Source organism: Brugia malayi (assembly GCF_000002995.4).
Source record: "Brugia malayi strain FR3 genome assembly, contig: Bm_v4_Chr3_scaffold_001, whole genome shotgun sequence".
NCBI classification, from domain to species: Eukaryota; Metazoa; Nematoda; class Chromadorea; order Rhabditida; family Onchocercidae; genus Brugia; species Brugia malayi.
Window position 1 is genome coordinate 6631627 of NW_025062477.1, and position 14225 is coordinate 6645851.

General features: G+C 31.9%; 3 protein-coding genes across 4 annotated transcripts; 2 read left to right on the forward strand and 1 right to left on the reverse strand.

Annotated features, from left to right (window-relative positions):
• Positions 1-1157: 1157 nt before the first annotated feature.
• On the forward strand, positions 1158-2372 carry Bma-ubc-14 (Uncharacterized protein; the record flags this gene model as incomplete). The annotated part of the gene is made up of 4 exons (XM_001900952.2): positions 1158-1200; positions 1392-1534; positions 1904-2102; positions 2242-2372. The coding sequence occupies 4 exons, from the start codon at positions 1158-1160 to the stop codon at positions 2370-2372; spliced, it is 516 nt and encodes a 171-aa protein (XP_001900987.1).
• An 809-nt stretch (positions 2373-3181) lies between these two features.
• On the forward strand, positions 3182-5213 carry Bm12822 (Uncharacterized protein; the record flags this gene model as incomplete). Its single annotated transcript, XM_043080202.1, has 7 exons — positions 3182-3298; positions 3631-3741; positions 3870-3944; positions 4252-4335; positions 4453-4578; positions 4718-4874; positions 5047-5213. The coding sequence occupies 7 exons, from the start codon at positions 3182-3184 to the stop codon at positions 5211-5213; spliced, it is 837 nt and encodes a 278-aa protein (XP_042936136.1).
• Positions 5214-7501: 2288 nt separating this feature from the next.
• Bma-sqv-4 (Uncharacterized protein) lies at positions 7502-11470 on the reverse strand (the record flags this gene model as incomplete). 2 transcript variants are annotated; one of them, XM_043080203.1, is made up of 11 exons in its annotated part: positions 7502-7660; positions 8009-8100; positions 8384-8511; positions 8786-8916; positions 9130-9224; positions 9310-9453; positions 9740-9941; positions 10157-10327; positions 10581-10718; positions 10863-11015; positions 11462-11470. In XM_043080203.1, 11 exons carry the CDS (start codon positions 11468-11470, stop codon positions 7502-7504), a joined length of 1422 nt encoding a protein of 473 aa, XP_042936137.1. The 2 variants fall into 2 exon arrangements, with proteins under 2 accessions (XP_042936137.1, XP_042936138.1); XM_043080204.1 differs by lacking the exon at positions 11462-11470 and having other exon boundaries at positions 10863-10961.
• Positions 11471-14225: the final 2755 nt, after the last annotated feature.

Sequence of the window (14225 nt, forward strand, 5' to 3'; positions counted from 1 at the left end):
ACAATTTCTAGTACAGATAAAGAGATTATCCTTCATTAATAACCAGTTCCAGAATTTTTTTGGTTTTTCTCGGAACTTCTGAAGCAATAACAATAATTTATGCATTTTATCATTTGTGATTTAAATTTCATGAACTATTTGTATTTTTATAACTCTTTTTCTTTTTTTTTTTTTTTTTTTTGTAGATATACATTGCACTGGACGGAATTTATAGCACACTGCAAGTTCTAGAAATGCTAAGAGCATATTATCAAATTTTCATCTTATTGTGTTTAATAATTGTAGAATTGCATTCTGATAAATAAATATGTAGTTAAAAGCTATTATGAAATTCTTCATGCATACCCAATGATTTCGTCGTGCTTTTTCATGAGCTTATCTAGGGAGCGAACAATTTATTTGTAAGGAAAATGTCCTACGTTCATACATGGAATGTAAACAATAGATGACAAAAAAGGGTTATCTGTATAAATTCATAAATGTAGTGGAAGGAATTTTGGAAGAAAATTTTATATTCAGGTGCAATTCATTTAGTTATTTCTGCAGCTAGGAAAAAATTTTTGGTTTTGCTAGGTAATGGTTTTCTTTTTTAGATTGATTAACATGTATCTTGTTGATAGAAGATTATTCATAAAAGTATTTTACACATACGGATCTCTTAACTAATTAAAAAAGGCTTATAATCCAACAATAACCACTTTCACTTCCAAGGTGGGTTTCGGCATTCACAGCTTTTATATCAAAAACTCCATCAGTTATTTCGAGTATTGAACATCAAATATACTACCACCAACTATTGTGCGCCCGTGCTTATCAAGACTATAAGCAATCATCGCGGCAGTTAGTTCATCAACTATTCTAATCTGCATCTTTTGTTGCCTAATGTTGAGAACTGTTGAAGTATGCTACTAGTACTGTTATCCAAAGATAAGCCTCTGCTGCCTCTTTTAGATTTTGTAATATAAAAGCACTACTTTAGCTAGGGGAGTGTTCTTTACCACTTATTGTTTTAATCCATGCATCGCCATTTTTTGCTGCAGACATTATATAGCACAACCAGATCGCTTATTTCATTAGTTGGAAGATTCGTTGTGATGATTTATATATATATATGATTAATAAGTTAAGCGTTATAAAGACGTTTCAGATAGTACGAAATGGCAGGTTATGCGCTGAAGCGATTAATGGCTGAGTACAAGCGTAAGTTATGTCTCAAATAATGATAATCCCGTATGAAGTATAAAGCACTCGCGTGCATTATTATAGAAAGGAGATTGGCAACTGTAGCAGGTTTTATAATCCTATTATTGTTGTTAGTAACTAAAGTAGATAGGTAATGAACATGCGTGTGCGCACAACATTTATGCTTCTGGGAAGGCAGTCTGTTGCAGAATTGACGCTAAACCCACCTGAAGGGATTATTGCTGGACCAATCAGTGAAGATAATTTTTTCGAGTGGGAGTGTCTAATCACAGGACCGGATGAGACATGTTTTGAGAATGGCGTCTTTCCAGCAAGGATTATTTTCCCGCAGGTATTTAGTCTCATTATTCAGTTTTATATGTATCTTATCTTTTACATTCCATTCCTAGAATGATTTAAAGTAAATAATTTAATACTGACTATTTCAATTAATTGATTTCAGTTGTTAACAGATGAATGAGTTTAGTGTGTTAATGCTTAACAGAGTATGTCCATGCTTTTATAATAAAATATATTTTCGATAAAGAAGGATTGCAGCAAATTGTGATTTTCATGTGATCAAGTGACTTCACCTAATCCTCGTTTTAATCTTTTCCTGTTTTCATGATTTCATATGCTATCAATTTTTCATCTTTCATCTTGCATTTGGCTAATGCGAATTTAACTGAATTAATTTAAATTTAAAATTGGTTTATTTCAGGATTATCCTCTTTCTCCGCCAAAAATGCAATTTACTTGCGACATTTTTCATCCAAACATCTATCCGGACGGACGCGTTTGTATTAGTATTCTCCATTCTCCAGGTGATGATCCGACTGGCTATGAGTCAAGCGCAGAACGATGGTCTCCTGTACAGTCCATCGAAAAAATCCTGCTTTCTGTTGTATCTATGCTTGCTGGTGAGTATCTTTTAACTATATTACTGATTTATAGATTTTTCGCAGGAAAAATTATTTAATTACTATTGATATGAACAATATACCAATTTGTGTTTAGTTAAATTAAAATTATCATTTACAACGAAAAGTGTGTCTTTAGAACCGAATGATGAAAGTGCTGCCAACGTAAATGCAGCAAAAATGTGGCGTGAAGATCGTTTACAATTTGAACGTATTGCGGATAGTCTTGTGCGTAAAACGTTATGCTTGCCTCCGAATACCTCATTATAATTATGCCCCATAGACGCAGTTCCAGTTTCCATCTATTTCTATATGTATCATGTCACTATTTTTGTATACACGGAATCATTCCCGACTACAGTACTCCTGTTATTTCTATCTTTTATCTATATGTTTTGTCAATATAGCGATGTATAAAATTTCATGCTGAACTCTCGATATATAATATAATCAATCAAAGAGGCTAGCGGTATAGCTTACCTATTCCTACCTTTAGTGTGAGATCGCCTGAACAGAAAGCCGACCCAATTTCTTGCAGCACTGATAATGAACGGAGGTGATGGATCGGAACTTCTTAGAGGACACTATTGTCTATGATACGCATCACAACTGTTCAGATATCGAACTCATCATCTCCACACCTCTCGTTTAGTGACATAGCACTATACCATCACGTCGTATCACGTCACATTCCTCCTCACTTCACTTAAGGGTAGGGAGAGAAAGAGTTGTTTCCTAGTGGGTAGTGTGAAACGAGTCGTTTCATCGGACTGGTCACTGAATAATGCTAATGAAGGATGTTGGGTTGGAATCTTGCTATTCGCACTTGTCTTAGACCTATCAATCAGTTTACTTTGCTCCATGTTTCTCACTCAAATCCAGAACAGTAAACTGAAGTAAATTAAAGTCATATGATTCATATATATTATCATTATTAATTATAATTTCCCCAATTACCAATGAAATGTTCATGAGATCCTTTGTATAATATTTTGAAAGGCGGTTGTAAGCATTGTTAATGCAACATTTTTGTAGTTCGGTTGTTCCGTGACAAGTTTTGAACATTGGTTTTGTATGAAATGCCTATTGTTGGTGAACGCTCGAAGTTCTCATGCTTGAAAATTTACGACGATACGAGTTCGTCAAGTGATGGTGATAATGGCACGAAATTGATGAGTAAAGTGACACCTAGCCAGGTCATTCACCTATTTGTTAGGATTGAAATGGTAGAAACAGATTTATAATTTTTAAATACAAAACAGGAGCTTTAAAGATGATTGTGAGTGGCAGGTCTTCAGTCAAAAAATCAGCTTTCGTATGGTCTGATTCGTTGCTTAGTCCATATCTTATCTATTGATTGCTTTCTTTAAATTACACGGTTAGCCGATTCTGTAAATGGCACAAAACTTTTGACAATTTTATTAGCTTTTTTTTTTGATTGCATACAGATTTTTCCAGAAAATGGAATTGGAAAAATTTGTTTGATTGATTTGTGGAAGATTTCCTTGAAATCAAGACTTATTTCCAGAATAAAAAACATGAGAATCAGAAAAAATCAGCTACATGCAAGAATAGTAGCGGTTTCATTGTGCATTCCATACCACAAAAGCGAAAGAATAAGGGGAAAAAAACTAAAAAAGCAAGTGTAATTTTTAATAAATAAATGACATATTCTTTAATTTAGCTCTGTCATATACAATGTAAATTTGTTAAGTTGTTTTAAAATGATTAAGATTTTGCAAAAAAGCAATTTAACTTAATTTCAAGATACCTATTGTCATGGAAGATGGCTTCAAAGTGCAAGATGGAGATGGGGATTATATGGAAAAGAAATACCACGAGGTATTTATCTCCCTTTTGTTATTACTCAACAAAAAATATTACTTTTTTGAAATCTCTCTCCATATTTGTTTTTGTGCAATTTAAGGTAATTTCTTTTTTCTTGTCCAGTGTTTTATTATTTCTATGTGAGGAATACTATAAAAGAAATAAAAGCACTGCTGAGGCTAATATATGTAGAGCATTTTTTTTTTTTTAATTTAAATAATTCTATCTTTCCATCTAAAGCCACAAACATCGTTATTTGTCTTCCATTACCCACGATTTTGTTAGATAATTTCTTCGTCCTTGCCATAAATGTTTCTTATAGGATTTGCAACAAGCAATGGAAAACAGTCGCGAAGTGGCTTCTACGGCATCTGCGGATCCTGTGCAAGAGATAGCATCATCCGATGTTTGATATTTGAATAGCAGTAGACAGTTTAACTTCCAGTTGATTTATTATTCGAAAGAATATTAATAAAAAAACGGTGGGCTTAGCTCCAGGAGTTATATTCAGATTTATTTTCAGGTTCATACAGAATCTTGGATGGAGCAGGAAACAGTGAGAACAAAAGATGCGGTTGAAGCACTCATATCAGAAATTGATTTACAAGCTTCTGCTTTGTCGACAAAAGATGATGGACTTCAGAAGACTGTACGTTTTAGGGATTTTACTTTTTTTATGAGTTTGAAGTTTTCCAAATTTTTTGACATGCACATTTTGCTATGGTTACGAAATTTGTTGACTTCAATTGTTATTTATACATGCAGAAATTTTTAAATGAAATATTTAGAAGGAACAGCATTTGGTTGCATTATATCGATCAAAACTGGTGGAAACACTTAGGCAAATGATGTTGGATAAAGAAGTAAAACTGAAAACAGAGTCAGAATTAACGAAGTACAAAAGCCGTTATAAGAAATTGTGCGAGTTACTGAAGGATGCTGAAGGCATGTTTCATATATTCATTCTTGCTGCATCTTCAGTCGCATTTTTTAATTCAGAATATCATAATTTTTGAAAGTGGTGCAGTAAATTTCACAAAGATTTGAAAAGCAATCAAAGTTTCATATATGTTTTTGTTACAAAGTGAGTTGAAAATATTTACAATAGTGCTCACAGTTAATGAGAAAACGCATATGGCAGCAGATCTTGAGAAAGCAAGAACAGTGGAGAAAGAGTTAAGCTGTCAGATTGGTGAACTACGTGGAGAATTGATGCAAGCGCGGAGCAAAATTCGAGAACTTGAAATGAAATATAAAGAACTGGTCTCAAAGCAGCAACACTAGTTCGTAGTTAAATTTCACTGACATATGGATACAAAGCTGATTACACATGACTTATTTTCGAGGTATACACAATCAAAAAAAGAAGATGCTGTTGTGTTTGAGCTGTTCAGTATTTGCTTATCTGATCCATTTTCCAACGGTTTCGGTTATTCTTTTCAGCACGGTGAGATAGACACAAAACTAGGGAAAACATCATTTATGTTCTTTAACACTCCATATGTCCACATGAAACATTTCGTGTTTTGTTCAACCATATATTTTGGTAATGGAGGTAACAGTGCAATTATCTTAGGTTGATAATTAAAATATTTGCTTGCGTAAATTGGTGATAGTGTTATAGGGTAGGGTCTAATTCAGTATATAATTCTTTAACTGCTTTTGGGATATCCCATAATTAATGTTCGCTGTTGTTTAAGTAGGAACATGGCAGACTCTGTGGTTCGTAATGTGCTTGCACTCGATTTCTATATTTTGGTGCAGTTCAAACCATCAGTAATGTCTTCGCTGATTTTTCAATGTATTTTTAGTCTTTCCGATTGTTTATTTTGCTTCCCAAAATAATTTTTAAATAATGATATTTTTGGAGCTGTTAATTAATTGATTCAAATAAAGGCTTAACTCTATGTATGTGTATAGGGAAAACTTTCTTTCGCCTTATAACTTTCATTTCTTCATTTATAGACTGATCAGTTGAATGGGCACGTTTATTGATACACTGTGAATTTATATTTTTGGAGGGAAAAAAGGAAATATATCTTTGAAGTCAGGAAAATCCCATATGTCCCAAATTTCTTAAAATTTAGGATTTAGATTCGGAATTTAATGTTGATTTTGATTCCAGCTGTGTCTCATTTATTAAGGAGCTAAAACAGTCTAGACAGATCTGGAAGAAATGAGTTTTAAGGGAAAATTAACAATGTATAGCAGAGTTTCATGTTCAAGAACATGAAGGTTAATGACACTGATAGATCTTATCTGCGACAAAACCTATAAAAAGCAATAGTTGCAACTTACCTTGAAGTGATCGGAAATATTCAGGAAATGTTGAAGTAAAGTACTGAAGTTTTCTAAAATTAGAAAGGTGGGATTAATCAGAAGGGAAGAAAGCATGACTTTTTTTTGGAAGGAGGAAGAGGAGGAGGAAACGACATACCTTCTGTTATGAATGTTGTAACAAATTATTATGGAATACATTTTCTGGTAAGGAGTACAAAGGGTGAATTCTCAAAATAAACATAAAAAGAAACCAAACTTGAAGTCAAGACTTTTCTTCCAGCGGAAAAGATGGTGTATGTCTCCTAAACTTGAATGGAAATCGAACTTGCTTTTGTGTGGCATTAAAATCGTATGCACATGAACATTCCTCGCTAAATTAATTTAAATAATGATTTAAATTAAATTGATTTCAATTTCTTTTAGTTACAATTGTTTCATTTGCTAAGCATATTTTTCCTTCTGAAGATCCGTTCAATTAACGAACTGTTTAAGTCATGAGAGAATCCCTCAATCAGTCTAGCAGCATTCTCCTCAATGAGTACTTCACAAATTTAGGCGCAATGACCTGATTTTCTTGGCTAGTAATAAGTATTAAATTTGTTTGGTGGGAATTTGTTACCAGAAAAGTTCATTTGAGTCTTTTGCTTTCTTTTTACTATTTTGTCAGATAGCAAATGAAATGACAAAATCCTTAGAGTTCGCCTCCTGCACAAATACTATTTTTATATGTCCTGATACAAATAATTTATGAAAATTCATCAACACAGGTTGGTAGAAAATCTGACTTTAATTGCTTGAAAATTTCTAAGTTTGCAACATCCAAAACAAAGCATAATCATTGAATAATGTAGGAATGAGAATGAAAAATGAATATAAAAGCTTGAAATACAATGTTAAGCAGGAGTGAAAAATTATAAATTAACCATCATTTATAGCGTTTGATCACCTGTAACGAAAGCATCCATTCATTCGTTTTTATTTTCTCTCTCCTAATTTAAACTTACTCTCATACTTTCCTTTTTGAGATTTTTTTTAGCTCCTTCATTGCTCTTAAATTTTGAATCACCTCTACTTTTAATAATGCTATAAGCAATCTATCAGATCTGATAAATAGAAACGGAGTGAAGTGAATTAAATTAAATTAAATAACATAATCAAGTAATAAATTTAGAGGTTTCAAAGCTTTAAAAAATTAATAAATGAGAGAAAATTGCTCGTTGTATCATGCTAGCGATAAGAATCATTTATGATATGTCTGCTATGATAGAGATGATGACAACAATCAGAAAAGCTTATTTGTAGCAATTCTTGCATGACTGTGATGAAGCGATCCCAATTGCGGATACATTAAAACCAATCTCGCGCAATTTGTTGTGATCCAGAATGAGCCGGCCATCAAATATTGATGCCGGCTGCGCCATCGAGTTGAAAATATATCGATAGTCATAACTCTGGAAATTCCATGTCTTAATAACTCCCGACTTTTAAAACTAGCCTCACTTTCTTGTATTATTTTAAATAGAAATCAGTACCAAAAACTCTCAGGAGTTTAATAATTATTTTATTAATTCTTAATCCAATAAGGCTATATGGTTTGCACAGAAAATTTTCCTTTCAAAAACCATGCAAGTTGGTGAACATAAGCAAATATTGCTTAATAAGCATACCCATAATGTCAACAAAAGTAAGGGATACATAGCGGTACAAATAATAGACAATGAAAGATAACCCAAAAAAAAAAGAAAAATTATAAAAATGTTAAAAAGAATCACTATCGCCTTGCAAAGAAAAGAACATACTTTGAACTCGTCCCATTCAGTAAGCACAACTATAGCATGTGAATTCATCGCTGCTTCGTATGGATTCTTCGAGAATGTGAACAGTCTCTCAACTGAAAAAAAATCACGAAATGACTTCCTTTGTAAGTTCATCTTCTTCATAATAAATTCTTCGCCATCCTACATATCAAGAATAGATTTTTTCCGAAAATTATTGTAAAATATTAAATAATATTCATGGTAACTGTGCCAGCTTTTCCAGTTATTTACTTTTCTTATCAAAAAGAAAAGAAAAATAAAGATCATTTGTAAATGTAAAATAACACACTTGTAATAAAATGAATTCAAACATATGAAATAAACAAAAACAATAAAAAGTAAAGATGTGATGTATACCAGTTTCTTTAGAGGAAATCTGATTTAGTTCATAACGCATTTGTGATTCTGGTACCTTCGGATCGTATACAACCAGTTTAGCATCCTCATCAAGCAAATACTTTACTATGTGAATAGCTGAGGATTCTCTAAGAAAGTTAGATTTAAATACAGTAAGAGAATTAAATTATGTAAGTGAATGAAATAATCGAACTTTAAATTTAAACCTTGTGCTGTGGTCGGTATCTTACGGACAAAAAATTTTCCAACATTTAAAAAAGTAGGCCGATGCTTAATAAAATGTAAGATGAGATTTGCATCTTACATTATAACTCTTTTCTTTGAGCTGTAAACAATGTCCACAGAATTTACACAATTATTCCCGTAATTATCCCCATTTTATGTGTAAATAAATGTGAAAACCTCGTGTCAGCAGTATTTTTCTTGAAAGCAAAACCAAATATGGCGATTCTCTTATTTGATACTGTATTAAACATTTCAGAAATGATTTTATCAGCAAAACGTCTCCTTTGCCAATTATTGATTTCGACAACCTACAAACCACTCCAATTTTAGGCTTTATTTTTACCTCTGCAACTCATTGGTTTTTTTTTAATATGAGTAAAAAAAGAATTTGAGATTTCAAATCTTGGACCAAACTTGAAGTTTTAATTAAATGATCATATAAAACCACATACTTGTCACTTTAACTACTTTATGTTTCCACTTTTCAGATATTCAGAAAAAAACTTTTCCATTCGACTTACTTGCAACCAATAATCAGCCACTTTGTGAAGATTCAAGGATCCGGCGAGATAAACAAGGCTTAAAACATCTTTCTGAAAACAGCTACCTCCAAAGCCTAGAAAATTATTTTGCACAACTAGAAGAAATCAACAAATTTTTTTTTTCCAGCTATCAAAAGGTAAAAATTTTAGTTAACTAACCAACACTAGCCTGAAGAAATTGATTCCCAATACGAGTATCTCGACCAATTGCATAAGAAACTTCCCGTATATCAGCACCAGTTGCTTCACAGATCGCAGATATTGCATTTATGCTTGAAATTCGCTGTGCAAGGAATGCATTCGCTGCCTAAAAATAGAAACGGATGACATTGAAATGACTTCAAATCTTAGCTGTTGACCTAAACATCACTTTCTTTTGTTGAACTATTGGAATGATGACTTAAAACTAATGTATTTTGCTAATAAGAATGTACCTTGATTGCAATATATTGTTTTCCTGAGCCAAAATTATCTAATGAAAGTGAAAGACTTTGCAATTAATGCTTTAAAAACCTCGTAAAAGAAATATATTATTGGTCATATTGAGAAATTTATTAATCCTTTGTTCAAAGAATGCGACAGAAAGTACTTGCCAATTTCGATAGCTCTGAAGACCAAGTATTAGTAGTTATAATTCTCTCCCGTGGTACCCAATGCTCGTAAATTTGTATCAGTTGAGCCATAGCTGCCAAACCATCTGGAGAACTCTCTCCGCCTATTAAAACACGATCTGGATTTGCTAAATTGTTTATTGCTGTTCCTTCTGATAAAAACTCTGGATTCGATAATACCTGAAATTTTAAGGTGGAAAGATTAACACGAGCACACAAAAGTATCACGTTTTTTACATTACGAAATCTATATGGTGCTATGAGAAGAGTAACACATAGTTATTTTCAGTGAATGAGAGCAAAAGATTCTAAGAAAAGATCTGAATATGCTTATTCGTTTGTTCCTCATCTTATAGTAATACCTTTCAATAAAAACAATGAAAATTTATCGCTACCTGAAAGGAAAGTTGAGGATTTTTCTTCTGTGCTTCATTCAATATGGCACTGATACTTTCAGCAGCTTTTACAGGCACCGTACTTTTTTCAACAATAATTTTCGGACCACAAGAATATTCTGCTATGGCACGTGAAACAGATTCCACGTATTTTAGGTCGGGTGCCATACCCTGGAATTGACCGTTTTTTAAATACATATATTAAATATTAAAAGTTGAAATTATTCTTCTATATTTTACTCCTAATTATACGACCTGTATCGATGTAATACTTTCGATATAACTATTATCTTATTTCTCTTTGGGTACAATAAAAAACCTTTCATGTACTTATGACTGTCAACATTGTTAAGAATTTCACTATTTGCTAAAAAATGACATTTTTAAAATGGAATCTAAATTTTTCCACAAATTTGATGCTGACTTTTCCTTTTCCATATGTTTTTGTTGGTGTATTAACGGACATGAAAATAAGTTGGGCATTTCGTATTGCTGACGGTATATCGTCGGAGAAAAAGAGATTCTTTCCACGACATGATTTCACAATTTCATCAAGATCTGGCTAAAAAGAACATTTGTAAATTACATATTGGACAAATCTTGAAATAGAATTTCAACTCCGAAAGTTAGAAAGCAGAAAATAACTTATAATTATTTGAAAAGTGTTCTAGGAAATGATGAAATTATTAATGAAAAGATTAAGAACCTCAAAAATAGGCAAATGATCTGAATTCCATTGTTTGATCTTTTCCGCGTTCATATCCACAACAGTGACTCGTATCTCTGGACATTTGTAAGCGATCATAGCACATGTTGGCCCACCAACATATCCAGCACCCACGCACGCTATGTGTTGAATCTTAAGTACCACATTTATTAAGATTTAATAAGATAAATTTTTTGAGTAAAGAAAACTACCAGTAATCTCAAGCCTAGAAGATTGTTAAAGAATCAAAAGATGTGTAAGATGTTACCTCAGTATACTTAACAACTATATTAGACCGTACGGTCAAGTTCTGTACATTAATGACAACGCCGATAGCAAGGATTACGATTATTACTGATAAAAAACTTTAGATCTAACTGACAATTGTAAGAGGTTTGCTTTACAGTTTCTTAATTCCATGTATATTTTCATGTTAGGCATCATTTCACAAGTAATATCTCAAATCCTTTCGAATTTAGCTTTTTGAATATCTAAAATGCAAGAAATTTTGTGCTAATCTCGAACAGTATAACAATATCTGTACATATAGTCAGGTAATCTGTATATAAAAGATAAATTACAGCAAGTAAACAACTAACCTGTTGCATGAAAGCCATCTTTCTGATAAGGCAATAACCTTGACACTTGAGCACTAACACCACCTACAGCTCTGTAATAACGGTACTCCAACTCAGAATAGTACCAACAAAACATTTGCAATGACTTGTACTGCAGAAGAATATCAGCACGATCTTAAGATATTTTCAGTTTCTAAACTTTTAAGCGATTCCTTTGAAATGTCTCTATACCCTGGCCTCATCAGGAAGTAATCAAACATTGAATTGTCCTGCAACTTTACCCACACATCCACACATTTCCCATCCAACCACAGCCCAAAGACAGAAACGTGACTCGGACATTTCAGTTTTTAAATTAAATGTAAGAGAAGGAGTGTGATGGGTATGTATTCTCATCCAACTTCTGTCTCCTTTTTCTCCCGCCCACGCCTCATTATGTCGTCCTTCTGAAATTCGTCGTTAGAGAGATAATGTGTCTATGAGAATTGGATAGAATGAACTTTTAAACGAAATAGGAAATAAATTCGAATGAAATATATAGAATATGAGGAAATCTGGAAGGGAAAAGAATGCATTATTAATGATATAACAAGGAATATTAGACATCCACAATTTTATAAACTGATTCCAGATATTAGTATTCTTTATTAATGAAATAAAATTAGAATAAAATGATGAATGAATGATATTTACTAAGTCGTTCATTCATAAACAAATTTTGGAACGAGGTGAAAAATGAAAAATACGAAGGATAGTTTTACTAATAATTGTTGGAAGATCAGTAGAACAATGAAATCAAATATTTAAATTTGAAATCCAATTATTAAAAAAGAAGTTCTGAGAAAATCCCTCTAATTTTCATAGTAACATTAACAAAATAACAAAAGCAAGAGCTAATTGTACTGTGATCTCTTCGATAGCCTTACTTTCTTTAAGGCCTTAGAAGTTCTTATATTAAATAAAGGAAAAATACCTTTGAAAGTTAGAATGAGCAAAATCAAAAAAGGAAGAAATTACAATTTATTTTTCCTTTCGAACTGACAATGAGTTGGAATTAAAATGGATTTAAAAACTTAAAAGAGAAGTATAATGTATTACGATTAAAGATTAGCGATTAAAATAGTGTATAAATGATCTTATTAAGCTGACATGCAATTGGCTACATCTAAAATGAATTCCAAAATGTAGCACACTTAATTATTGAGATGTAACTTCACCAGAAAAAAACTTCAACAACCCAAAATTGAATAAACAGAAGTGGAATGTTTGAAAATATGTAGGAAAATGTAAATAATGCCATGGAAAGCTATTGAAAACAAGGAGAGAAAAGAATTGCCCACATTGAATGTTCCCTATCCGATACAGGTACGGGGCGGGTTGGTGTTAATTGATTGATCTCTCGATAACCCTTGTGCACTGACCCTAATTTTCACTTTCAAATGAGCAATCTGATGTTAGAAATTTTCACTTTGCTCTTCTTCCATCAAAATAATTTCGCTCATGGAAAAATTCTATGCCACAATATATTAAATGGAAATTATAACCTTTTAGATTTTACTTTCATTAATAAAAAAGAAAACTTACGGGAAAATTTACTTTATTCTTCAACGAACATTAAATTTGAAAATAGAAAATGCATTGCAAATATCAAATTTAAAAGAGGAAACTGATGCAACAGAATGCATCAAAATATTGTTGCATATGATTCATCGATCATCAACAATGAAATATTTGAATTATTAGATAAATCCAGCGACTTATCCAGAAATTAAAATCTTTTGTTATTACTCTATGCCATCAAGAACAAAGATATTTCTAAGTTACATTATTTCTGTGTGATATGATAAGATATAACTTGATAATTTCTTACTCTTATATTACTTCATGAGAGATAAATAGATATCATTCCTAAATAAATTCCCTTCCTTTTTTTCAGCAGGAATAATAGCAAAGATAATCATAGTGTTTTTATTAAATTATTTATTTGATAAAATAAATAAATAAGCTAAAATTAAATTCCAGACCTGTTCACTTCAAATTTTTATAACATAGGCCACGGTTTCGATAAAAATTATAACCCACCATTTTCATTTTTACAAAAGTTATCAGAGAAACTGAACAACAGGAAGAAATAGTGGGAAGTAAAAATTGTTTGAGAATCATTCTCTAGAACCTGAGTTTGAAATAAAATATACAAAATTAACGATAGAAGGCAAACAGTGAAAAGTCAGAAATGACGGAAAATTGAGATTTATAACATATCGAATAATTAATTGTACGTTAAATTCTAAAGATAAAAATTTGTAAACTAAAGATTTATTATTCAATATACTTTAGATAATTACAAAACTCTTTACTGTGAGGTTTTCCAACCTGCATAATGTTATAAACCATCGAGAGTTGACCTTTAGTGACAGTAAGCTTTACTTTGGTTTGTCTCAGTACCACAGTCTCTACTCAATGATACAAATCCCAACCAGATATCTCCTACAGTCAACCATCTGTGATATATTTTGAAATTATCTAATAATCCCTACAACATCGATCAATTAATTATATTTTAATTCGTTTGCATTAAGCAACCAATTATAAAGCCTTCATTGTTAATTTAAAAAAGAAACTAAAATTTCTTAACAAGAAAAAATATTGGCATCTGAAGGCAAAATTTCGGCGTCTTTAGTCAGATAACTTTCTACCAAACCATATCCTTTGGTCAGATAGCTTCTTACTGACCTCAGCTTTTCAAACAATCTGCACAATGTCGTGTTTTCGAACAGAGCAGTAG